This window comes from Oryctolagus cuniculus, unplaced genomic scaffold, assembly GCF_964237555.1.
Source record: "Oryctolagus cuniculus unplaced genomic scaffold, mOryCun1.1 SCAFFOLD_175, whole genome shotgun sequence".
Classification (NCBI taxonomy): Eukaryota; Metazoa; Chordata; class Mammalia; order Lagomorpha; family Leporidae; genus Oryctolagus; species Oryctolagus cuniculus.
This window is the reverse complement of record NW_027208209.1, coordinates 45,871-72,168: the sequence shown is the minus strand read 5'-3', so window position 1 is coordinate 72,168 and position 26,298 is coordinate 45,871. Positions and strand designations below refer to the sequence as shown.

Here is a 26,298-nt window from a genome sequence, read left to right as displayed (position 1 = left end):
GATCTTGCTGTCAGCATCACTGAAGACGTGCTGCCTTCCAAAGCCCAAGGACACGGGGCCCTAGGCAGTGGCGTCACCCAGATCTTGTTTTAAGAGCCAGTTTTCCATCCAGCACTGTGGCGTGGCAGGTTCGAGTCCCACCTGCTCCACTTCCCATCCAGCATGCTGCTAATGGCCTGAGAAAAACAGAGGAAGATATCCCAAATATTGGGGTCCCTGCCACCCACGTGGGAGACCCAGAAGCTCCTGGCTTCTGTCTGGCCCAGACCAGGGCCATTGCAGCCATTTTGGGAGTGAAGCAGAGGATGGAAGCTCTCTCTCACTCCCTCTCTCTCTCTCTTGCTCTCTCTCTCTCTCTCTTCCTCCCTCCCTCCCTCCCTCCCCCCTTTCTGTCTCTGCAACTCTTTTAAATAAAAAAAAAGACACAGTTCCCAACTGAGCCAGAGACTGGCGGACACCAGGTACAGAACAGTGTTTTGGGCTGGCACCGCTGCTCACAAGGCTAATCCTCCGCCTGCGATCAGTGCGGTGCACCGGCTGCAGCGGCCATTGGGGGGTGAACCAACGGCAAAGGAAGACCTTTCTCTCTATCTCTCTCTCTCACTGTCCACTCTGCCTGTCAAAAAAAAAAAAAAAAAAAACAACATAATTTAAAGGAAAAAAATCAGGCTTATGGAGTCAGGCAAAGTCTTTACAATGTTGCAACTGTCTGTAAAAAGATACTATGTAATTTGATTAATTCTTAAAATTTTGGAACTTCCTTAAAAAAATCAGGTTGCTTACTCTATCAATAGAATCCTGACAACCCTGGAAACATGAATGAAATGACAGCATAGAAACATGAATGAAAGGTCTAAAGATTTTTAGATGACTGTTCTCTTTTATAAAGCCACACTCACAATGAGAGTGAATTAGGAACCGACTCATGCAGTTAGGGGAATGATGCAGATCTGAGACAGAATCCGAGGTCCATGGGTGACTGGCACCCAACCATCCATTTGGGGGGTCCCAGTAAAATGTACTGAGTAGGATGACCTTCAGGGAAAGCTTAATTAGCTGCAGATGCCGGAAGACCCGGAGACCAAGCAACGGCCGCGAGCAGGAACGTCCTGGCTGAGCAAGTGACTAGAACCATTTTTTACAACTCTTGTCCACTAAGTACAACCGTAACCCGCCGAAATACCACGGACACACCAAAATAAGAACACTGGCATGTGGTAGGACCCGTAGTACAATGGCAGGGCACCTTGTTCCCACCCACCAACAGGAGGAGGAGACCAACTTGTGGGACCCCCCACCTACCGCCACGAAGGTGCTTCCTCCGGGATCCGCCTGACCACACCAGGCGCCCTCAGCGTCCGCGCCCCGCGGGCACCGCCGGGACCCCGGGCCACCAGGGGCCGCGCCGCTCCCTCCTCAGAGGCCGAGGCCGCCGGGCGGCGTCTCCGCAGGAGCCCTGCCCGGCCGGGGCTGACCGAGAGGAGCCACGCGGACGCCGGGTCCTCGCTCTCCCTTCCCGGCTCCCGCTCCGGGACGGGGTCAGGGCCGACGGCGCCGCTCCGGCCGCGGACACCGGGACTCGCCAGGCCTGAGGAGCCGGCGCCGCGCAGACGCGGGAAAGCTCTCCGCCCGGCCGAACCCGCGCCCTCACCTGGCGCACGGCTGCGCTGCGGGCCCGCCCTTCCCGCCGGCGTCCGCCGCTGCCCCTCGCTCGCCGCCCTGTCCGGGATCGGGGCTGGGGCTCCGACGGCCCTCGGGCTGTAACTGAAAACAGCACCCGAACCGTCGCTTGAAGTCAAACGGCGGTTGCAACGCTAAGTAGCCTATTTATAGACTCACTATTCAAATGAGGGCTCCAGAGAGGGAGTCAGATTGGATGGAACGAAACAGTACCAACCAATCAGAAAGCAAAGGTTGCGCCTATGCAAATGTGGACCATCGCTGGTCTGCTCTGCTGCCCCTTGTGGCCAAGTACAGAAATGCAGAGCTGAGCCCCTTGCGCCTGCGCCTTGTGGCCACCAGAGTCTGGTGCTCGCAGGTGCGGTCCCTTCAAGTAGAGTGATGTGCAGGATCTTGCTGTCAGCATCACTGAAGACGTGCTGCCTTCCAAAGCCCAAGGACACGGGGCCCTAGGCAGTGGCGTCACCCAGATCTTGTTTTAAGAGCCAGTTTTCCATCCAGCACTGTGGCGTGGCAGGTTCGAGTCCCACCTGCTCCACTTCCCATCCAGCATGCTGCTAATGGCCTGAGAAAAACAGAGGAAGATATCCCAAATATTGGGGTCCCTGCCACCCACGTGGGAGACCCAGAAGCTCCTGGCTTCTGTCTGGCCCAGACCAGGGCCATTGCAGCCATTTTGGGAGTGAAGCAGAGGATGGAAGCTCTCTCTCACTCCCTCTCTCTCTCTCTTGCTCTCTCTCTCTCTCTCTTCCTCCCTCCCTCCCTCCCTCCCCCCTTTCTGTCTCTGCAACTCTTTTAAATAAAAAAAAAGACACAGTTCCCAACTGAGCCAGAGACTGGCGGACACCAGGTACAGAACAGTGTTTTGGGCTGGCACCGCTGCTCACAAGGCTAATCCTCCGCCTGCGATCAGTGCGGTGCACCGGCTGCAGCGGCCATTGGGGGGTGAACCAACGGCAAAGGAAGACCTTTCTCTCTATCTCTCTCTCTCACTGTCCACTCTGCCTGTCAAAAAAAAAAAAAAAAAAACAACATAATTTAAAGGAAAAAAATCAGGCTTATGGAGTCAGGCAAAGTCTTTACAATGTTGCAACTGTCTGTAAAAAGATACTATGTAATTTGATTAATTCTTAAAATTTTGGAACTTCCTTAAAAAAATCAGGTTGCTTACTCTATCAATAGAATCCTGACAACCCTGGAAACATGAATGAAATGACAGCATAGAAACATGAATGAAAGGTCTAAAGATTTTTAGATGACTGTTCTCTTTTATAAAGCCACACTCACAATGAGAGTGAATTAGGAACCGACTCATGCAGTTAGGGGAATGATGCAGATCTGAGACAGAATCCGAGGTCCATGGGTGACTGGCACCCAACCATCCATTTGGGGGGTCCCAGTAAAATGTACTGAGTAGGATGACCTTCAGGGAAAGCTTAATTAGCTGCAGATGCCGGAAGACCCGGAGACCAAGCAACGGCCGCGAGCAGGAACGTCCTGGCTGAGCAAGTGACTAGAACCATTTTTTACAACTCTTGTCCACTAAGTACAACCGTAACCCGCCGAAATACCACGGACACACCAAAATAAGAACACTGGCATGTGGTAGGACCCGTAGTACAATGGCAGGGCACCTTGTTCCCACCCACCAACAGGAGGAGGAGACCAACTTGTGGGACCCCCCACCTACCGCCACGAAGGTGCTTCCTCCGGGATCCGCCTGACCACACCAGGCGCCCTCAGCGTCCGCGCCCCGCGGGCACCGCCGGGACCCCGGGCCACCAGGGGCCGCGCCGCTCCCTCCTCAGAGGCCGAGGCCGCCGGGCGGCGTCTCCGCAGGAGCCCTGCCCGGCCGGGGCTGACCGAGAGGAGCCACGCGGACGCCGGGTCCTCGCTCTCCCTTCCCGGCTCCCGCTCCGGGACGGGGTCAGGGCCGACGGCGCCGCTCCGGCCGCGGACACCGGGACTCGCCAGGCCTGAGGAGCCGGCGCCGCGCAGACGCGGGAAAGCTCTCCGCCCGGCCGAACCCGCGCCCTCACCTGGCGCACGGCTGCGCTGCGGGCCCGCCCTTCCCGCCGGCGTCCGCCGCTGCCCCTCGCTCGCCGCCCTGTCCGGGATCGGGGCTGGGGCTCCGACGGCCCTCGGGCTGTAACTGAAAACAGCACCCGAACCGTCGCTTGAAGTCAAACGGCGGTTGCAACGCTAAGTAGCCTATTTATAGACTCACTATTCAAATGAGGGCTCCAGAGAGGGAGTCAGATTGGATGGAACGAAACAGTACCAACCAATCAGAAAGCAAAGGTTGCGCCTATGCAAATGTGGACCATCGCTGGTCTGCTCTGCTGCCCCTTGTGGCCAAGTACAGAAATGCAGAGCTGAGCCCCTTGCGCCTGCGCCTTGTGGCCACCAGAGTCTGGTGCTCGCAGGTGCGGTCCCTTCAAGTAGAGTGATGTGCAGGATCTTGCTGTCAGCATCACTGAAGACGTGCTGCCTTCCAAAGCCCAAGGACACGGGGCCCTAGGCAGTGGCGTCACCCAGATCTTGTTTTAAGAGCCAGTTTTCCATCCAGCACTGTGGCGTGGCAGGTTCGAGTCCCACCTGCTCCACTTCCCATCCAGCATGCTGCTAATGGCCTGAGAAAAACAGAGGAAGATATCCCAAATATTGGGGTCCCTGCCACCCACGTGGGAGACCCAGAAGCTCCTGGCTTCTGTCTGGCCCAGACCAGGGCCATTGCAGCCATTTTGGGAGTGAAGCAGAGGATGGAAGCTCTCTCTCACTCCCTCTCTCTCTCTCTTGCTCTCTCTCTCTCTCTCTTCCTCCCTCCCTCCCTCCCTCCCCCCTTTCTGTCTCTGCAACTCTTTTAAATAAAAAAAAAGACACAGTTCCCAACTGAGCCAGAGACTGGCGGACACCAGGTACAGAACAGTGTTTTGGGCTGGCACCGCTGCTCACAAGGCTAATCCTCCGCCTGCGATCAGTGCGGTGCACCGGCTGCAGCGGCCATTGGGGGGTGAACCAACGGCAAAGGAAGACCTTTCTCTCTATCTCTCTCTCTCACTGTCCACTCTGCCTGTCAAAAAAAAAAAAAAAAAAACAACATAATTTAAAGGAAAAAAATCAGGCTTATGGAGTCAGGCAAAGTCTTTACAATGTTGCAACTGTCTGTAAAAAGATACTATGTAATTTGATTAATTCTTAAAATTTTGGAACTTCCTTAAAAAAATCAGGTTGCTTACTCTATCAATAGAATCCTGACAACCCTGGAAACATGAATGAAATGACAGCATAGAAACATGAATGAAAGGTCTAAAGATTTTTAGATGACTGTTCTCTTTTATAAAGCCACACTCACAATGAGAGTGAATTAGGAACCGACTCATGCAGTTAGGGGAATGATGCAGATCTGAGACAGAATCCGAGGTCCATGGGTGACTGGCACCCAACCATCCATTTGGGGGGTCCCAGTAAAATGTACTGAGTAGGATGACCTTCAGGGAAAGCTTAATTAGCTGCAGATGCCGGAAGACCCGGAGACCAAGCAACGGCCGCGAGCAGGAACGTCCTGGCTGAGCAAGTGACTAGAACCATTTTTTACAACTCTTGTCCACTAAGTACAACCGTAACCCGCCGAAATACCACGGACACACCAAAATAAGAACACTGGCATGTGGTAGGACCCGTAGTACAATGGCAGGGCACCTTGTTCCCACCCACCAACAGGAGGAGGAGACCAACTTGTGGGACCCCCCACCTACCGCCACGAAGGTGCTTCCTCCGGGATCCGCCTGACCACACCAGGCGCCCTCAGCGTCCGCGCCCCGCGGGCACCGCCGGGACCCCGGGCCACCAGGGGCCGCGCCGCTCCCTCCTCAGAGGCCGAGGCCGCCGGGCGGCGTCTCCGCAGGAGCCCTGCCCGGCCGGGGCTGACCGAGAGGAGCCACGCGGACGCCGGGTCCTCGCTCTCCCTTCCCGGCTCCCGCTCCGGGACGGGGTCAGGGCCGACGGCGCCGCTCCGGCCGCGGACACCGGGACTCGCCAGGCCTGAGGAGCCGGCGCCGCGCAGACGCGGGAAAGCTCTCCGCCCGGCCGAACCCGCGCCCTCACCTGGCGCACGGCTGCGCTGCGGGCCCGCCCTTCCCGCCGGCGTCCGCCGCTGCCCCTCGCTCGCCGCCCTGTCCGGGATCGGGGCTGGGGCTCCGACGGCCCTCGGGCTGTAACTGAAAACAGCACCCGAACCGTCGCTTGAAGTCAAACGGCGGTTGCAACGCTAAGTAGCCTATTTATAGACTCACTATTCAAATGAGGGCTCCAGAGAGGGAGTCAGATTGGATGGAACGAAACAGTACCAACCAATCAGAAAGCAAAGGTTGCGCCTATGCAAATGTGGACCATCGCTGGTCTGCTCTGCTGCCCCTTGTGGCCAAGTACAGAAATGCAGAGCTGAGCCCCTTGCGCCTGCGCCTTGTGGCCACCAGAGTCTGGTGCTCGCAGGTGCGGTCCCTTCAAGTAGAGTGATGTGCAGGATCTTGCTGTCAGCATCACTGAAGACGTGCTGCCTTCCAAAGCCCAAGGACACGGGGCCCTAGGCAGTGGCGTCACCCAGATCTTGTTTTAAGAGCCAGTTTTCCATCCAGCACTGTGGCGTGGCAGGTTCGAGTCCCACCTGCTCCACTTCCCATCCAGCATGCTGCTAATGGCCTGAGAAAAACAGAGGAAGATATCCCAAATATTGGGGTCCCTGCCACCCACGTGGGAGACCCAGAAGCTCCTGGCTTCTGTCTGGCCCAGACCAGGGCCATTGCAGCCATTTTGGGAGTGAAGCAGAGGATGGAAGCTCTCTCTCACTCCCTCTCTCTCTCTCTTGCTCTCTCTCTCTCTCTCTTCCTCCCTCCCTCCCTCCCTCCCCCCTTTCTGTCTCTGCAACTCTTTTAAATAAAAAAAAAGACACAGTTCCCAACTGAGCCAGAGACTGGCGGACACCAGGTACAGAACAGTGTTTTGGGCTGGCACCGCTGCTCACAAGGCTAATCCTCCGCCTGCGATCAGTGCGGTGCACCGGCTGCAGCGGCCATTGGGGGGTGAACCAACGGCAAAGGAAGACCTTTCTCTCTATCTCTCTCTCTCACTGTCCACTCTGCCTGTCAAAAAAAAAAAAAAAAAAAAAACATAATTTAAAGGAAAAAAATCAGGCTTATGGAGTCAGGCAAAGTCTTTACAATGTTGCAACTGTCTGTAAAAAGATACTATGTAATTTGATTAATTCTTAAAATTTTGGAACTTCCTTAAAAAAATCAGGTTGCTTACTCTATCAATAGAATCCTGACAACCCTGGAAACATGAATGAAATGACAGCATAGAAACATGAATGAAAGGTCTAAAGATTTTTAGATGACTGTTCTCTTTTATAAAGCCACACTCACAATGAGAGTGAATTAGGAACCGACTCATGCAGTTAGGGGAATGATGCAGATCTGAGACAGAATCCGAGGTCCATGGGTGACTGGCACCCAACCATCCATTTGGGGGGTCCCAGTAAAATGTACTGAGTAGGATGACCTTCAGGGAAAGCTTAATTAGCTGCAGATGCCGGAAGACCCGGAGACCAAGCAACGGCCGCGAGCAGGAACGTCCTGGCTGAGCAAGTGACTAGAACCATTTTTTACAACTCTTGTCCACTAAGTACAACCGTAACCCGCCGAAATACCACGGACACACCAAAATAAGAACACTGGCATGTGGTAGGACCCGTAGTACAATGGCAGGGCACCTTGTTCCCACCCACCAACAGGAGGAGGAGACCAACTTGTGGGACCCCCCACCTACCGCCACGAAGGTGCTTCCTCCGGGATCCGCCTGACCACACCAGGCGCCCTCAGCGTCCGCGCCCCGCGGGCACCGCCGGGACCCCGGGCCACCAGGGGCCGCGCCGCTCCCTCCTCAGAGGCCGAGGCCGCCGGGCGGCGTCTCCGCAGGAGCCCTGCCCGGCCGGGGCTGACCGAGAGGAGCCACGCGGACGCCGGGTCCTCGCTCTCCCTTCCCGGCTCCCGCTCCGGGACGGGGTCAGGGCCGACGGCGCCGCTCCGGCCGCGGACACCGGGACTCGCCAGGCCTGAGGAGCCGGCGCCGCGCAGACGCGGGAAAGCTCTCCGCCCGGCCGAACCCGCGCCCTCACCTGGCGCACGGCTGCGCTGCGGGCCCGCCCTTCCCGCCGGCGTCCGCCGCTGCCCCTCGCTCGCCGCCCTGTCCGGGATCGGGGCTGGGGCTCCGACGGCCCTCGGGCTGTAACTGAAAACAGCACCCGAACCGTCGCTTGAAGTCAAACGGCGGTTGCAACGCTAAGTAGCCTATTTATAGACTCACTATTCAAATGAGGGCTCCAGAGAGGGAGTCAGATTGGATGGAACGAAACAGTACCAACCAATCAGAAAGCAAAGGTTGCGCCTATGCAAATGTGGACCATCGCTGGTCTGCTCTGCTGCCCCTTGTGGCCAAGTACAGAAATGCAGAGCTGAGCCCCTTGCGCCTGCGCCTTGTGGCCACCAGAGTCTGGTGCTCGCAGGTGCGGTCCCTTCAAGTAGAGTGATGTGCAGGATCTTGCTGTCAGCATCACTGAAGACGTGCTGCCTTCCAAAGCCCAAGGACACGGGGCCCTAGGCAGTGGCGTCACCCAGATCTTGTTTTAAGAGCCAGTTTTCCATCCAGCACTGTGGCGTGGCAGGTTCGAGTCCCACCTGCTCCACTTCCCATCCAGCATGCTGCTAATGGCCTGAGAAAAACAGAGGAAGATATCCCAAATATTGGGGTCCCTGCCACCCACGTGGGAGACCCAGAAGCTCCTGGCTTCTGTCTGGCCCAGACCAGGGCCATTGCAGCCATTTTGGGAGTGAAGCAGAGGATGGAAGCTCTCTCTCACTCCCTCTCTCTCTCTCTTGCTCTCTCTCTCTCTCTCTTCCTCCCTCCCTCCCTCCCTCCCCCCTTTCTGTCTCTGCAACTCTTTTAAATAAAAAAAAAGACACAGTTCCCAACTGAGCCAGAGACTGGCGGACACCAGGTACAGAACAGTGTTTTGGGCTGGCACCGCTGCTCACAAGGCTAATCCTCCGCCTGCGATCAGTGCGGTGCACCGGCTGCAGCGGCCATTGGGGGGTGAACCAACGGCAAAGGAAGACCTTTCTCTCTATCTCTCTCTCTCACTGTCCACTCTGCCTGTCAAAAAAAAAAAAAAAAAAACAACATAATTTAAAGGAAAAAAATCAGGCTTATGGAGTCAGGCAAAGTCTTTACAATGTTGCAACTGTCTGTAAAAAGATACTATGTAATTTGATTAATTCTTAAAATTTTGGAACTTCCTTAAAAAAATCAGGTTGCTTACTCTATCAATAGAATCCTGACAACCCTGGAAACATGAATGAAATGACAGCATAGAAACATGAATGAAAGGTCTAAAGATTTTTAGATGACTGTTCTCTTTTATAAAGCCACACTCACAATGAGAGTGAATTAGGAACCGACTCATGCAGTTAGGGGAATGATGCAGATCTGAGACAGAATCCGAGGTCCATGGGTGACTGGCACCCAACCATCCATTTGGGGGGTCCCAGTAAAATGTACTGAGTAGGATGACCTTCAGGGAAAGCTTAATTAGCTGCAGATGCCGGAAGACCCGGAGACCAAGCAACGGCCGCGAGCAGGAACGTCCTGGCTGAGCAAGTGACTAGAACCATTTTTTACAACTCTTGTCCACTAAGTACAACCGTAACCCGCCGAAATACCACGGACACACCAAAATAAGAACACTGGCATGTGGTAGGACCCGTAGTACAATGGCAGGGCACCTTGTTCCCACCCACCAACAGGAGGAGGAGACCAACTTGTGGGACCCCCCACCTACCGCCACGAAGGTGCTTCCTCCGGGATCCGCCTGACCACACCAGGCGCCCTCAGCGTCCGCGCCCCGCGGGCACCGCCGGGACCCCGGGCCACCAGGGGCCGCGCCGCTCCCTCCTCAGAGGCCGAGGCCGCCGGGCGGCGTCTCCGCAGGAGCCCTGCCCGGCCGGGGCTGACCGAGAGGAGCCACGCGGACGCCGGGTCCTCGCTCTCCCTTCCCGGCTCCCGCTCCGGGACGGGGTCAGGGCCGACGGCGCCGCTCCGGCCGCGGACACCGGGACTCGCCAGGCCTGAGGAGCCGGCGCCGCGCAGACGCGGGAAAGCTCTCCGCCCGGCCGAACCCGCGCCCTCACCTGGCGCACGGCTGCGCTGCGGGCCCGCCCTTCCCGCCGGCGTCCGCCGCTGCCCCTCGCTCGCCGCCCTGTCCGGGATCGGGGCTGGGGCTCCGACGGCCCTCGGGCTGTAACTGAAAACAGCACCCGAACCGTCGCTTGAAGTCAAACGGCGGTTGCAACGCTAAGTAGCCTATTTATAGACTCACTATTCAAATGAGGGCTCCAGAGAGGGAGTCAGATTGGATGGAACGAAACAGTACCAACCAATCAGAAAGCAAAGGTTGCGCCTATGCAAATGTGGACCATCGCTGGTCTGCTCTGCTGCCCCTTGTGGCCAAGTACAGAAATGCAGAGCTGAGCCCCTTGCGCCTGCGCCTTGTGGCCACCAGAGTCTGGTGCTCGCAGGTGCGGTCCCTTCAAGTAGAGTGATGTGCAGGATCTTGCTGTCAGCATCACTGAAGACGTGCTGCCTTCCAAAGCCCAAGGACACGGGGCCCTAGGCAGTGGCGTCACCCAGATCTTGTTTTAAGAGCCAGTTTTCCATCCAGCACTGTGGCGTGGCAGGTTCGAGTCCCACCTGCTCCACTTCCCATCCAGCATGCTGCTAATGGCCTGAGAAAAACAGAGGAAGATATCCCAAATATTGGGGTCCCTGCCACCCACGTGGGAGACCCAGAAGCTCCTGGCTTCTGTCTGGCCCAGACCAGGGCCATTGCAGCCATTTTGGGAGTGAAGCAGAGGATGGAAGCTCTCTCTCACTCCCTCTCTCTCTCTCTTGCTCTCTCTCTCTCTCTCTTCCTCCCTCCCTCCCTCCCTCCCCCCTTTCTGTCTCTGCAACTCTTTTAAATAAAAAAAAAGACACAGTTCCCAACTGAGCCAGAGACTGGCGGACACCAGGTACAGAACAGTGTTTTGGGCTGGCACCGCTGCTCACAAGGCTAATCCTCCGCCTGCGATCAGTGCGGTGCACCGGCTGCAGCGGCCATTGGGGGGTGAACCAACGGCAAAGGAAGACCTTTCTCTCTATCTCTCTCTCTCACTGTCCACTCTGCCTGTCAAAAAAAAAAAAAAAAAAAAAACATAATTTAAAGGAAAAAAATCAGGCTTATGGAGTCAGGCAAAGTCTTTACAATGTTGCAACTGTCTGTAAAAAGATACTATGTAATTTGATTAATTCTTAAAATTTTGGAACTTCCTTAAAAAAATCAGGTTGCTTACTCTATCAATAGAATCCTGACAACCCTGGAAACATGAATGAAATGACAGCATAGAAACATGAATGAAAGGTCTAAAGATTTTTAGATGACTGTTCTCTTTTATAAAGCCACACTCACAATGAGAGTGAATTAGGAACCGACTCATGCAGTTAGGGGAATGATGCAGATCTGAGACAGAATCCGAGGTCCATGGGTGACTGGCACCCAACCATCCATTTGGGGGGTCCCAGTAAAATGTACTGAGTAGGATGACCTTCAGGGAAAGCTTAATTAGCTGCAGATGCCGGAAGACCCGGAGACCAAGCAACGGCCGCGAGCAGGAACGTCCTGGCTGAGCAAGTGACTAGAACCATTTTTTACAACTCTTGTCCACTAAGTACAACCGTAACCCGCCGAAATACCACGGACACACCAAAATAAGAACACTGGCATGTGGTAGGACCCGTAGTACAATGGCAGGGCACCTTGTTCCCACCCACCAACAGGAGGAGGAGACCAACTTGTGGGACCCCCCACCTACCGCCACGAAGGTGCTTCCTCCGGGATCCGCCTGACCACACCAGGCGCCCTCAGCGTCCGCGCCCCGCGGGCACCGCCGGGACCCCGGGCCACCAGGGGCCGCGCCGCTCCCTCCTCAGAGGCCGAGGCCGCCGGGCGGCGTCTCCGCAGGAGCCCTGCCCGGCCGGGGCTGACCGAGAGGAGCCACGCGGACGCCGGGTCCTCGCTCTCCCTTCCCGGCTCCCGCTCCGGGACGGGGTCAGGGCCGACGGCGCCGCTCCGGCCGCGGACACCGGGACTCGCCAGGCCTGAGGAGCCGGCGCCGCGCAGACGCGGGAAAGCTCTCCGCCCGGCCGAACCCGCGCCCTCACCTGGCGCACGGCTGCGCTGCGGGCCCGCCCTTCCCGCCGGCGTCCGCCGCTGCCCCTCGCTCGCCGCCCTGTCCGGGATCGGGGCTGGGGCTCCGACGGCCCTCGGGCTGTAACTGAAAACAGCACCCGAACCGTCGCTTGAAGTCAAACGGCGGTTGCAACGCTAAGTAGCCTATTTATAGACTCACTATTCAAATGAGGGCTCCAGAGAGGGAGTCAGATTGGATGGAACGAAACAGTACCAACCAATCAGAAAGCAAAGGTTGCGCCTATGCAAATGTGGACCATCGCTGGTCTGCTCTGCTGCCCCTTGTGGCCAAGTACAGAAATGCAGAGCTGAGCCCCTTGCGCCTGCGCCTTGTGGCCACCAGAGTCTGGTGCTCGCAGGTGCGGTCCCTTCAAGTAGAGTGATGTGCAGGATCTTGCTGTCAGCATCACTGAAGACGTGCTGCCTTCCAAAGCCCAAGGACACGGGGCCCTAGGCAGTGGCGTCACCCAGATCTTGTTTTAAGAGCCAGTTTTCCATCCAGCACTGTGGCGTGGCAGGTTCGAGTCCCACCTGCTCCACTTCCCATCCAGCATGCTGCTAATGGCCTGAGAAAAACAGAGGAAGATATCCCAAATATTGGGGTCCCTGCCACCCACGTGGGAGACCCAGAAGCTCCTGGCTTCTGTCTGGCCCAGACCAGGGCCATTGCAGCCATTTTGGGAGTGAAGCAGAGGATGGAAGCTCTCTCTCACTCCCTCTCTCTCTCTCTTGCTCTCTCTCTCTCTCTCTTCCTCCCTCCCTCCCTCCCTCCCCCCTTTCTGTCTCTGCAACTCTTTTAAATAAAAAAAAAGACACAGTTCCCAACTGAGCCAGAGACTGGCGGACACCAGGTACAGAACAGTGTTTTGGGCTGGCACCGCTGCTCACAAGGCTAATCCTCCGCCTGCGATCAGTGCGGTGCACCGGCTGCAGCGGCCATTGGGGGGTGAACCAACGGCAAAGGAAGACCTTTCTCTCTATCTCTCTCTCTCACTGTCCACTCTGCCTGTCAAAAAAAAAAAAAAAAAAACAACATAATTTAAAGGAAAAAAATCAGGCTTATGGAGTCAGGCAAAGTCTTTACAATGTTGCAACTGTCTGTAAAAAGATACTATGTAATTTGATTAATTCTTAAAATTTTGGAACTTCCTTAAAAAAATCAGGTTGCTTACTCTATCAATAGAATCCTGACAACCCTGGAAACATGAATGAAATGACAGCATAGAAACATGAATGAAAGGTCTAAAGATTTTTAGATGACTGTTCTCTTTTATAAAGCCACACTCACAATGAGAGTGAATTAGGAACCGACTCATGCAGTTAGGGGAATGATGCAGATCTGAGACAGAATCCGAGGTCCATGGGTGACTGGCACCCAACCATCCATTTGGGGGGTCCCAGTAAAATGTACTGAGTAGGATGACCTTCAGGGAAAGCTTAATTAGCTGCAGATGCCGGAAGACCCGGAGACCAAGCAACGGCCGCGAGCAGGAACGTCCTGGCTGAGCAAGTGACTAGAACCATTTTTTACAACTCTTGTCCACTAAGTACAACCGTAACCCGCCGAAATACCACGGACACACCAAAATAAGAACACTGGCATGTGGTAGGACCCGTAGTACAATGGCAGGGCACCTTGTTCCCACCCACCAACAGGAGGAGGAGACCAACTTGTGGGACCCCCCACCTACCGCCACGAAGGTGCTTCCTCCGGGATCCGCCTGACCACACCAGGCGCCCTCAGCGTCCGCGCCCCGCGGGCACCGCCGGGACCCCGGGCCACCAGGGGCCGCGCCGCTCCCTCCTCAGAGGCCGAGGCCGCCGGGCGGCGTCTCCGCAGGAGCCCTGCCCGGCCGGGGCTGACCGAGAGGAGCCACGCGGACGCCGGGTCCTCGCTCTCCCTTCCCGGCTCCCGCTCCGGGACGGGGTCAGGGCCGACGGCGCCGCTCCGGCCGCGGACACCGGGACTCGCCAGGCCTGAGGAGCCGGCGCCGCGCAGACGCGGGAAAGCTCTCCGCCCGGCCGAACCCGCGCCCTCACCTGGCGCACGGCTGCGCTGCGGGCCCGCCCTTCCCGCCGGCGTCCGCCGCTGCCCCTCGCTCGCCGCCCTGTCCGGGATCGGGGCTGGGGCTCCGACGGCCCTGACGGCCCTCGGGCTGTAACTGAAAACAGCACCCGAACCGTCGCTTGAAGTCAAACGGCGGTTGCAACGCTAAGTAGCCTATTTATAGACTCACTATTCAAATGAGGGCTCCAGAGAGGGAGTCAGATTGGATGGAACGAAACAGTACCAACCAATCAGAAAGCAAAGGTTGCGCCTATGCAAATGTGGACCATCGCTGGTCTGCTCTGCTGCCCCTTGTGGCCAAGTACAGAAATGCAGAGCTGAGCCCCTTGCGCCTGCGCCTTGTGGCCACCAGAGTCTGGTGCTCGCAGGTGCGGTCCCTTCAAGTAGAGTGATGTGCAGGATCTTGCTGTCAGCATCACTGAAGACGTGCTGCCTTCCAAAGCCCAAGGACACGGGGCCCTAGGCAGTGGCGTCACCCAGATCTTGTTTTAAGAGCCAGTTTTCCATCCAGCACTGTGGCGTGGCAGGTTCGAGTCCCACCTGCTCCACTTCCCATCCAGCATGCTGCTAATGGCCTGAGAAAAACAGAGGAAGATATCCCAAATATTGGGGTCCCTGCCACCCACGTGGGAGACCCAGAAGCTCCTGGCTTCTGTCTGGCCCAGACCAGGGCCATTGCAGCCATTTTGGGAGTGAAGCAGAGGATGGAAGCTCTCTCTCACTCCCTCTCTCTCTCTCTTGCTCTCTCTCTCTCTCTCTTCCTCCCTCCCTCCCTCCCTCCCCCCTTTCTGTCTCTGCAACTCTTTTAAATAAAAAAAAAGACACAGTTCCCAACTGAGCCAGAGACTGGCGGACACCAGGTACAGAACAGTGTTTTGGGCTGGCACCGCTGCTCACAAGGCTAATCCTCCGCCTGCGATCAGTGCGGTGCACCGGCTGCAGCGGCCATTGGGGGGTGAACCAACGGCAAAGGAAGACCTTTCTCTCTATCTCTCTCTCTCACTGTCCACTCTGCCTGTCAAAAAAAAAAAAAAAAAAACAACATAATTTAAAGGAAAAAAATCAGGCTTATGGAGTCAGGCAAAGTCTTTACAATGTTGCAACTGTCTGTAAAAAGATACTATGTAATTTGATTAATTCTTAAAATTTTGGAACTTCCTTAAAAAAATCAGGTTGCTTACTCTATCAATAGAATCCTGACAACCCTGGAAACATGAATGAAATGACAGCATAGAAACATGAATGAAAGGTCTAAAGATTTTTAGATGACTGTTCTCTTTTATAAAGCCACACTCACAATGAGAGTGAATTAGGAACCGACTCATGCAGTTAGGGGAATGATGCAGATCTGAGACAGAATCCGAGGTCCATGGGTGACTGGCACCCAACCATCCATTTGGGGGGTCCCAGTAAAATGTACTGAGTAGGATGACCTTCAGGGAAAGCTTAATTAGCTGCAGATGCCGGAAGACCCGGAGACCAAGCAACGGCCGCGAGCAGGAACGTCCTGGCTGAGCAAGTGACTAGAACCATTTTTTACAACTCTTGTCCACTAAGTACAACCGTAACCCGCCGAAATACCACGGACACACCAAAATAAGAACACTGGCATGTGGTAGGACCCGTAGTACAATGGCAGGGCACCTTGTTCCCACCCACCAACAGGAGGAGGAGACCAACTTGTGGGACCCCCCACCTACCGCCACGAAGGTGCTTCCTCCGGGATCCGCCTGACCACACCAGGCGCCCTCAGCGTCCGCGCCCCGCGGGCACCGCCGGGACCCCGGGCCACCAGGGGCCGCGCCGCTCCCTCCTCAGAGGCCGAGGCCGCCGGGCGGCGTCTCCGCAGGAGCCCTGCCCGGCCGGGGCTGACCGAGAGGAGCCACGCGGACGCCGGGTCCTCGCTCTCCCTTCCCGGCTCCCGCTCCGGGACGGGGTCAGGGCCGACGGCGCCGCTCCGGCCGCGGACACCGGGACTCGCCAGGCCTGAGGAGCCGGCGCCGCGCAGACGCGGGAAAGCTCTCCGCCCGGCCGAACCCGCGCCCTCACCTGGCGCACGGCTGCGCTGCGGGCCCGCCCTTCCCGCCGGCGTCCGCCGCTGCCCCTCGCTCGCCGCCCTGTCCGGGATCGGGGCTGGGGCTCCGACCCCTGACGGCCCTCGGGCTGTAACTGAAAACAGCACCCGAACCGTCGCTTGAAGTCAAACGGCGGTTGCAACGCTAAGTAGCCTATTTATAGACTCACTATTCAAATGAGGGCTCCAGAGAGGGAGTCAGATTGGATGGAACGAAACAGTACCAACCAATCAGAAAGCAAAGGTTGCGCCTATGCAAATGTGGACCATCGCTGGTCTGCTCTGCTGCCCCTTGTGGCCAAGTACAGAAATGCAGAGCTGAGCCCCTTGCGCCTGCGCCTTGTGGCCACCAGAGTCTGGTGCTCGCAGGTGCGGTCCCTTCAAGTAGAGTGATGTGCAGGATCTTGCTGTCAGCATCACTGAAGACGTGCTGCCTTCCAAAGCCCAAGGACACGGGGCCCTAGGCAGTGGCGTCACCCAGATCTTGTTTTAAGAGCCAGTTTTCCATCCAGCACTGTGGCGTGGCAGGTTCGAGTCCCACCTGCTCCACTTCCCATCCAGCATGCTGCTAATGGCCTGAGAAAAACAGAGGAAGATATCCCAAATATTGGGGTCCCTGCCACCCACGTGGGAGACCCAGAAGCTCCTGGCTTCTGTCTGGCCCAGACCAGGGCCATTGCAGCCATTTTGGGAGTGAAGCAGAGGATGGAAGCTCTCTCTCACTCCCTCTCTCTCTCTCTTGCTCTCTCTCTCTCTCTCTTCCTCCCTCCCTCCCTCCCTCCCCCCTTTCTGTCTCTGCAACTCTTTTAAATAAAAAAAAAGACACAGTTCCCAACTGAGCCAGAGACTGGCGGACACCAGGTACAGAACAGTGTTTTGGGCTGGCACCGCTGCTCACAAGGCTAATCCTCCGCCTGCGATCAGTGCGGTGCACCGGCTGCAGCGGCCATTGGGGGGTGAACCAACGGCAAAGGAAGACCTTTCTCTCTATCTCTCTCTCTCACTGTCCACTCTGCCTGTCAAAAAAAAAAAAAAAAAAACAACATAATTTAAAGGAAAAAAATCAGGCTTATGGAGTCAGGCAAAGTCTTTACAATGTTGCAACTGTCTGTAAAAAGATACTATGTAATTTGATTAATTCTTAAAATTTTGGAACTTCCTTAAAAAAATCAGGTTGCTTACTCTATCAATAGAATCCTGACAACCCTGGAAACATGAATGAAATGACAGCATAGAAACATGAATGAAAGGTCTAAAGATTTTTAGATGACTGTTCTCTTTTATAAAGCCACACTCACAATGAGAGTGAATTAGGAACCGACTCATGCAGTTAGGGGAATGATGCAGATCTGAGACAGAATCCGAGGTCCATGGGTGACTGGCACCCAACCATCCATTTGGGGGGTCCCAGTAAAATGTACTGAGTAGGATGACCTTCAGGGAAAGCTTAATTAGCTGCAGATGCCGGAAGACCCGGAGACCAAGCAACGGCCGCGAGCAGGAACGTCCTGGCTGAGCAAGTGACTAGAACCATTTTTTACAACTCTTGTCCACTAAGTACAACCGTAACCCGCCGAAATACCACGGACACACCAAAATAAGAACACTGGCATGTGGTAGGACCCGTAGTACAATGGCAGGGCACCTTGTTCCCACCCACCAACAGGAGGAGGAGACCAACTTGTGGGACCCCCCACCTACCGCCACGAAGGTGCTTCCTCCGGGATCCGCCTGACCACACCAGGCGCCCTCAGCGTCCGCGCCCCGCGGGCACCGCCGGGACCCCGGGCCACCAGGGGCCGCGCCGCTCCCTCCTCAGAGGCCGAGGCCGCCGGGCGGCGTCTCCGCAGGAGCCCTGCCCGGCCGGGGCTGACCGAGAGGAGCCACGCGGACGCCGGGTCCTCGCTCTCCCTTCCCGGCTCCCGCTCCGGGACGGGGTCAGGGCCGACGGCGCCGCTCCGGCCGCGGACACCGGGACTCGCCAGGCCTGAGGAGCCGGCGCCGCGCAGACGCGGGAAAGCTCTCCGCCCGGCCGAACCCGCGCCCTCACCTGGCGCACGGCTGCGCTGCGGGCCCGCCCTTCCCGCCGGCGTCCGCCGCTGCCCCTCGCTCGCCGCCCTGTCCGGGATCGGGGCTGGGGCTCCGACGCCCTGACGGCCCTCGGGCTGTAACTGAAAACAGCACCCGAACCGTCGCTTGAAGTCAAACGGCGGTTGCAACGCTAAGTAGCCTATTTATAGACTCACTATTCAAATGAGGGCTCCAGAGAGGGAGTCAGATTGGATGGAACGAAACAGTACCAACCAATCAGAAAGCAAAGGTTGCGCCTATGCAAATGTGGACCATCGCTGGTCTGCTCTGCTGCCCCTTGTGGCCAAGTACAGAAATGCAGAGCTGAGCCCCTTGCGCCTGCGCCTTGTGGCCACCAGAGTCTGGTGCTCGCAGGTGCGGTCCCTTCAAGTAGAGTGATGTGCAGGATCTTGCTGTCAGCATCACTGAAGACGTGCTGCCTTCCAAAGCCCAAGGACACGGGGCCCTAGGCAGTGGCGTCACCCAGATCTTGTTTTAAGAGCCAGTTTTCCATCCAGCACTGTGGCGTGGCAGGTTCGAGTCCCACCTGCTCCACTTCCCATCCAGCATGCTGCTAATGGCCTGAGAAAAACAGAGGAAGATATCCCAAATATTGGGGTCCCTGCCACCCACGTGGGAGACCCAGAAGCTCCTGGCTTCTGTCTGGCCCAGACCAGGGCCATTGCAGCCATTTTGGGAGTGAAGCAGAGGATGGAAGCTCTCTCTCACTCCCTCTCTCTCTCTCTTGCTCTCTCTCTCTCTCTCTTCCTCCCTCCCTCCCTCCCTCCCCCCTTTCTGTCTCTGCAACTCTTTTAAATAAAAAAAAAGACACAGTTCCCAACTGAGCCAGAGACTGGCGGACACCAGGTACAGAACAGTGTTTTGGGCTGGCACCGCTGCTCACAAGGCTAATCCTCCGCCTGCGATCAGTGCGGTGCACCGGCTGCAGCGGCCATTGGGGGGTGAACCAACGGCAAAGGAAGACCTTTCTCTCTATCTCTCTCTCTCACTGTCCACTCTGCCTGTCAAAAAAAAAAAAAAAAACATAATTTAAAGGAAAAAAATCAGGCTTATGGAGTCAGGCAAAGTCTTTACAATGTTGCAACTGTCTGTAAAAAGATACTATGTAATTTGATTAATTCTTAAAATTTTGGAACTTCCTTAAAAAAATCAGGTTGCTTACTCTATCAATAGAATCCTGACAACCCTGGAAACATGAATGAAATGACAGCATAGAAACATGAATGAAAGGTCTAAAGATTTTTAGATGACTGTTCTCTTTTATAAAGCCACACTCACAATGAGAGTGAATTAGGAACCGACTCATGCAGTTAGGGGAATGATGCAGATCTGAGACAGAATCCGAGGTCCATGGGTGACTGGCACCCAACCATCCATTTGGGGGGTCCCAGTAAAATGTACTGAGTAGGATGACCTTCAGGGAAAGCTTAATTAGCTGCAGATGCCGGAAGACCCGGAGACCAAGCAACGGCCGCGAGCAGGAACGTCCTGGCTGAGCAAGTGACTAGAACCATTTTTTACAACTCTTGTCCACTAAGTACAACCGTAACCCGCCGAAATACCACGGACACACCAAAATAAGAACACTGGCATGTGGTAGGACCCGTAGTACAATGGCAGGGCACCTTGTTCCCACCCACCAACAGGAGGAGGAGACCAACTTGTGGGACCCCCCACCTACCGCCACGAAGGTGCTTCCTCCGGGATCCGCCTGACCACACCAGGCGCCCTCAGCGTCCGCGCCCCGCGGGCACCGCCGGGACCCCGGGCCACCAGGGGCCGCGCCGCTCCCTCCTCAGAGGCCGAGGCCGCCGGGCGGCGTCTCCGCAGGAGCCCTGCCCGGCCGGGGCTGACCGAGAGGAGCCACGCGGACGCCGGGTCCTCGCTCTCCCTTCCCGGCTCCCGCTCCGGGACGGGGTCAGGGCCGACGGCGCCGCTCCGGCCGCGGACACCGGGACTCGCCAGGCCTGAGGAGCCGGCGCCGCGCAGACGCGGGAAAGCTCTCCGCCCGGCCGAACCCGCGCCCTCACCTGGCGCACGGCTGCGCTGCGGGCCCGCCCTTCCCGCCGGCGTCCGCCGCTGCCCCTCGCTCGCCGCCCTGTCCGGGATCGGGGCTGGGGCTCCGACGGCCCTCGGGCTGTAACTGAAAACAGCACCCGAACCATCGCTTGAAGTCAAACGGCGGTTGCAACGCTAAGTAGCCTATTTATAGACTCACTATTCAAATGAGGGCTCCAGAGAGGGAGTCAGATTGGATGGAACGAAACAGTACCAACCAATCAGAAAGCAAAGGTTGCGCCTATGCAAATGTGGACCATCGCTGGTCTGCTCTGCTGCCCCTTGTGGCCAAGTACAGAAATGCAGAGCTGAGCCCCTTGCGCCTGCGCCTTGTGGCCACCAGAGTCTGGTGCTCGCAGGTGCGGTCCCTTCAAGTAGAGTGATGTGCAGGATCTTGCTGTCAGCATCACTGAAGACGTGCTGCCTTCCAAAGCCCAAGGACACGGGGCCCTAGGCAGTGGCGTCACCCAGATCTTGTTTTAAGAGCCAGTTTTCCATCCAGCACTGTGGCGTGGCAGGTTCGAGTCCCACCTGCTCCACTTCCCATCCAGCATGCTGCTAATGGCCTGAGAAAAACAGAGGAAGATATCCCAAATATTGGGGTCCCTGCCACCCACGTGGGAGACCCAGAAGCTCCTGGCTTCTGTCTGGCCCAGACCAGGGCCATTGCAGCCATTTTGGGAGTGAAGCAGAGGATGGAAGCTCTCTCTCACTCCCTCTCTCTCTCTCTTGCTCTCTCTCTCTCTCTCTTCCTCCCTCCCTCCCTCCCTCCCCCCTTTCTGTCTCTGCAACTCTTTTAAATAAAAAAAAAGACACAGTTCCCAACTGAGCCAGAGACTGGCGGACACCAGGTACAGAACAGTGTTTTGGGCTGGCACCGCTGCTCACAAGGCTAATCCTCCGCCTGCGATCAGTGCGGTGCACCGGCTGCAGCGGCCATTGGGGGGTGAACCAACGGCAAAGGAAGACCTTTCTCTCTATCTCTCTCTCTCACTGTCCACTCTGCCTGTCAAAAAAAAAAAAAAAACAACAACATAATTTAAAGGAAAAAAATCAGGCTTATGGAGTCAGGCAAAGTCTTTACAATGTTGCAACTGTCTGTAAAAAGATACTATGTAATTTGATTAATTCTTAAAATTTTGGAACTTCCTTAAAAAAATCAGGTTGCTTACTCTATCAATAGAATCCTGACAACCCTGGAAACATGAATGAAATGACAGCATAGAAACATGAATGAAAGGTCTAAAGATTTTTAGATGACTGTTCTCTTTTATAAAGCCACACTCACAATGAGAGTGAATTAGGAACCGACTCATGCAGTTAGGGGAATGATGCAGATCTGAGACAGAATCCGAGGTCCATGGGTGACTGGCACCCAACCATCCATTTGGGGGGTCCCAGTAAAATGTACTGAGTAGGATGACCTTCAGGGAAAGCTTAATTAGCTGCAGATGCCGGAAGACCCGGAGACCAAGCAACGGCCGCGAGCAGGAACGTCCTGGCTGAGCAAGTGACTAGAACCATTTTTTACAACTCTTGTCCACTAAGTACAACCGTAACCCGCCGAAATACCACGGACACACCAAAATAAGAACACTGGCATGTGGTAGGACCCGTAGTACAATGGCAGGGCACCTTGTTCCCACCCACCAACAGGAGGAGGAGACCAACTTGTGGGACCCCCCACCTACCGCCACGAAGGTGCTTCCTCCGGGATCCGCCTGACCACACCAGGCGCCCTCAGCGTCCGCGCCCCGCGGGCACCGCCGGGACCCCGGGCCACCAGGGGCCGCGCCGCTCCCTCCTCAGAGGCCGAGGCCGCCGGGCGGCGTCTCCGCAGGAGCCCTGCCCGGCCGGGGCTGACCGAGAGGAGCCACGCGGACGCCGGGTCCTCGCTCTCCCTTCCCGGCTCCCGCTCCGGGACGGGGTCAGGGCCGACGGCGCCGCTCCGGCCGCGGACACCGGGACTCGCCAGGCCTGAGGAGCCGGCGCCGCGCAGACGCGGGAAAGCTCTCCGCCCGGCCGAACCCGCGCCCTCACCTGGCGCACGGCTGCGCTGCGGGCCCGCCCTTCCCGCCGGCGTCCGCCGCTGCCCCTCGCTCGCCGCCCTGTCCGGGATCGGGGCTGGGGCTCCGACGGCCCTCGGGCTGTAACTGAAAACAGCACCCGAACCGTCGCTTGAAGTCAAACGGCGGTTGCAACGCTAAGTAGCCTATTTATAGACTCACTATTCAAATGAGGGCTCCAGAGAGGGAGTCAGATTGGATGGAACGAAACAGTACCAACCAATCAGAAAGCAAAGGTTGCGCCTATGCAAATGTGGACCATCGCTGGTCTGCTCTGCTGCCCCTTGTGGCCAAGTACAGAAATGCAGAGCTGAGCCCCTTGCGCCTGCGCCTTGTGGCCACCAGAGTCTGGTGCTCGCAGGTGCGGTCCCTTCAAGTAGAGTGATGTGCAGGATCTTGCTGTCAGCATCACTGAAGACGTGCTGCCTTCCAAAGCCCAAGGACACGGGGCCCTAGGCAGTGGCGTCACCCAGATCTTGTTTTAAGAGCCAGTTTTCCATCCAGCACTGTGGCGTGGCAGGTTCGAGTCCCACCTGCTCCACTTCCCATCCAGCATGCTGCTAATGGCCTGAGAAAAACAGAGGAAGATATCCCAAATATTGGGGTCCCTGCCACCCACGTGGGAGACCCAGAAGCTCCTGGCTTCTGTCTGGCCCAGACCAGGGCCATTGCAGCCATTTTGGGAGTGAAGCAGAGGATGGAAGCTCTCTCTCACTCCCTCTCTCTCTCTCTTGCTCTCTCTCTCTCTCTCTTCCTCCCTCCCTCCCTCCCTCCCCCCTTTCTGTCTCTGCAACTCTTTTAAATAAAAAAAAAGACACAGTTCCCAACTGAGCCAGAGACTGGCGGACACCAGGTACAGAACAGTGTTTTGGGCTGGCACCGCTGCTCACAAGGCTAATCCTCCGCCTGCGATCAGTGCGGTGCACCGGCTGCAGCGGCCATTGGGGGGTGAACCAACGGAAAAGGAAGACCTTTCTCTCTGTCTCTCTCTCTCTCACTGTCCACTCTGCCTGTCAATAAATAAATAAATAAATAAACAAACAGTGTTTTGACCTGGTGGTGTTCACAAGAGGGTAAGAGCGAGAGCAGAGGGCTGGAATGAAGAAGGTGGCGCTGCGTGAAAGTAGCCCCCTAAAACAAGGTGGCTCCCGCTTGGACAACAGGAGGACCTGGGCCTCTGTGTTGGAATGAAAATCTGCCAGTGTGGCAGTCAGAGACAGTCAGATCCTCGACGTGGACCCATCATCCTGAGAGGCAGCCACCAGGGACCTCCCACCTGGCTTTGCAGGCTTACGCTGGGGCCCAGGAGACTGCAGGGACAGACAGGGCAGTGTCCAGCACACAAGAAATTACCATGAAGCTGATGGATGAATTCTACTCACCCAAAATCAAGAGATCGCCATAAAAGAAGGGGGAGCCGGCTGAGGTGTCTGTGAAGATCCCAGAGAACCTGGGAACAAGGATCTGAGCTGGCTGGAACAGAAGGAGAAGGAGGTTGCCAATGCCTTGCCCTGCTTTAAGACCATTGTGAGCCGGCGCCACGGCTCACTAGGCTAATCCTCCGCCTTGTGGTGCCGGCACACCAGGTTCTAGTCCCGGTCGGGGCGCCGGATTCTGTCCCGGTTGCCCCTCTTCCAGGCCAGCCCTCTGCTGTGGCCAGGGAGTGCAGTGGAGGATGGCCCAGGTGCTTGGGCCCTGCACCCCATGGGAGACCAGGAGAAGCAGCTGCTTCTTGCCTTCAGATCAGCGCGGTGCGCCGGCCACAGCAGCCATTGGGGGGTGAACCAATGGAAACGGAAGACCTTTCTCTCCGTCTCTCTCTCTCTCTCACTGTCTACTCTGCCTGTCAAAAAAAAAAAAGACCATTGTGGACAAAATGGCCATTGACAAGAAGATCCTGGAGATCCTTCCGGGGTCAGCCAGCAAGGTGCTGGGGGCCATCTTACCCCTGGTGCAGAGCGACCTTCGCAGTCGGCACAGCTCAGCCCTCTCCTGCTATGGCCGAGGGTTCCAAAGGCTCAGAACCTCATTCGCTGGTCTGACCAAGAGATGCTGGAAGGTATGAACTCAGAAGATAAAGAGACAGTGACGACTATGAAGGGGGGTCATCACGGCTGTGCTGGACGGAGTGAAGGAGCTGGTCACACTGACCATCGAGGGACAGGGGTGGCTGTCTCAAACAAGCCCAGTGAAGCCCAGTTCCCCAGCTGGTAAACCTAATTAATATTTTAAATTATAACAATTGTAAAATATAAAACTAAAAATAACTTACCTTAGGTTAAATGAATTGGGATAAACAAGTGCATTTCCTCTAGCAACCTCCCCTATGCCTGTAGAGATTGATGTTAGGACATTTAAGAAGCCATATTGTGCTGGAGCAGAGAGAAGAGGAAAAGAATAAACAGAAGTCAGGAGATGTTAATAGTTCTGGGTATTGGGAGGAGCAGTAAGACTAAGACAGAATTCTGTAACTAATTTAGAATTTGCAATCCAAATTTGTGAAGGCTATGGTGAGTACTTAGATTTAAGGGTCATAAACTCTTATTCCTTTTTTTTTTTTTTTGACAGGCAGAGTGGATAGTGAGAGAGAGAGAGAGAGAGAGAGAAAGGTCTTCCTTTGCCATTGGTTCACCCTCCAATGGCCGCTGCGGCCAGCGCGCTGCAGCCAGTGCACTGCGCTGATCCGATGGCAGGAGCCAGGTACTTATCCTGGTCTCCCATGGGGTGCAGGGCCCAAGAACTTGGGCCATCCTCCACTGCACTCCTTGGCCACAGCAGAGAGCTGGCCTGGAAGAGGGGCAACCGGGACAGAATCTGGCGCCCCGACCGGGACTAGAACCCGGTGTGCCGGCGCCGCAAGGCGGAGGATTAGCCTAGTGAGCCACGGCGCTGGCAACTCTTATTCCTTTCAACAACCTTATTCAACAACATGATTGCTGATTCTTCATTCCAACAGGAGATTTAGAGATTTGCTCTCAGGAAAGAAAGACAAAGAAAGTCTTCACAGAGGACTGCACTATCAAAGATGAGACACTATTTGCAACAATTTCTCTCCAGAGAATTGGTTTCAATAGATGATGTGACCTATACTGACTGACATTTGGACATCTGTCAACAAAGGATCTCAGGTTCTACATAGTCCCCTACAGTGGGCTAGCCATATGACAATCCTGCATAGAATTTATAAACAGTTTTTTTGTGTGTGTGTTCACTTTTAACTGTTTACAGAATCTCTTTCTGCTTGGAAAATAACCTATTAAAGTGAAATTTGGGGCATTAATCTTATTTACTTTATCTAGTCAACCCTGCGCTTCATTGAAAAGTGCTCTTGAGATCCAGAGGTGTTCTTTTTTAATAATCCCCTTCCTAGTATTTTCACCATTTGAAATGTATAAATATCCAACTATAATGAGATCATTTTCAGGTAGAATCACATAGTTGTGTTCCTTATAGATGTTTTATTTTCCCTTTCTGATTAATAGTACTTAATTCTGGAAATTAAGCTTTCTCTGAAATGCTTTCAAAATTGGCACCAAATATTTCTTGCTCAAGATCATAGTTCATAATAGTATGTGTGTAGATATTTGTAAAAGGTGAAAGATTAAATGATTGGAAGAGAAACCAGAGTATATGTGTGTAGATATTTGTAATATTTTACTATTCTAACTAGTTTCCTACTTGTTTGCTACTTTCATAGAAAAGTTAGGATTAGAAGAATAGTATCTGAGAAGCAGTGAATTTAATAAATTTGCTTCATGTCATATGCATAAATTTGATTGCATTGTACATTAATTTATATGGTTTCTGTTTTATCAAAATGCTGTATTCTATTTATTAAAATTTATAGTTATTCTCTTGTTTTATCTCTAATTCATTTTCAAAACATCACCTTATGTTTGCTTTTAGCTGAGGAACCTATGCT

At 55.2% G+C, this 26,298-nt stretch overlaps 1 protein-coding gene across 1 annotated transcript in view; it reads right to left on the bottom strand.

Annotated features, from left to right (window-relative positions):
- LOC138847926 (collagen alpha-1(I) chain-like) overlaps positions 1 to 20,417 on the bottom strand; it is a gene marked incomplete at its 3' end in the record, with an annotated part of 29,465 nt that extends 9,048 nt beyond the window's left edge. Inside the window, exons 1-19 of the mRNA XM_070067674.1 lie at positions 20,283 to 20,417; positions 18,212 to 18,332; positions 17,863 to 18,016; positions 16,137 to 16,256; positions 15,823 to 15,955; positions 14,060 to 14,181; positions 13,746 to 13,878; positions 11,992 to 12,104; positions 11,678 to 11,810; positions 9,924 to 10,036; positions 9,610 to 9,742; positions 7,856 to 7,968; positions 7,542 to 7,674; positions 5,788 to 5,900; positions 5,474 to 5,606; positions 3,720 to 3,832; positions 3,406 to 3,538; positions 1,652 to 1,764; positions 1,338 to 1,470 (exon numbers count right to left, since the gene is read on the bottom strand). Of these exons, the coding sequence (XP_069923775.1) occupies positions 1,338 to 1,470; positions 1,652 to 1,764; positions 3,406 to 3,538; positions 3,720 to 3,832; positions 5,474 to 5,606; positions 5,788 to 5,900; positions 7,542 to 7,674; positions 7,856 to 7,968; positions 9,610 to 9,742; positions 9,924 to 10,036; positions 11,678 to 11,810; positions 11,992 to 12,104; positions 13,746 to 13,878; positions 14,060 to 14,181; positions 15,823 to 15,955; positions 16,137 to 16,256; positions 17,863 to 18,016; positions 18,212 to 18,332; positions 20,283 to 20,417 (2,394 nt within the window). The remainder of the gene's footprint in view (positions 1 to 1,337; positions 1,471 to 1,651; positions 1,765 to 3,405; positions 3,539 to 3,719; positions 3,833 to 5,473; positions 5,607 to 5,787; positions 5,901 to 7,541; positions 7,675 to 7,855; positions 7,969 to 9,609; positions 9,743 to 9,923; positions 10,037 to 11,677; positions 11,811 to 11,991; positions 12,105 to 13,745; positions 13,879 to 14,059; positions 14,182 to 15,822; positions 15,956 to 16,136; positions 16,257 to 17,862; positions 18,017 to 18,211; positions 18,333 to 20,282) is intronic.
- Positions 20,418 to 26,298: the final 5,881 nt, after the last annotated feature.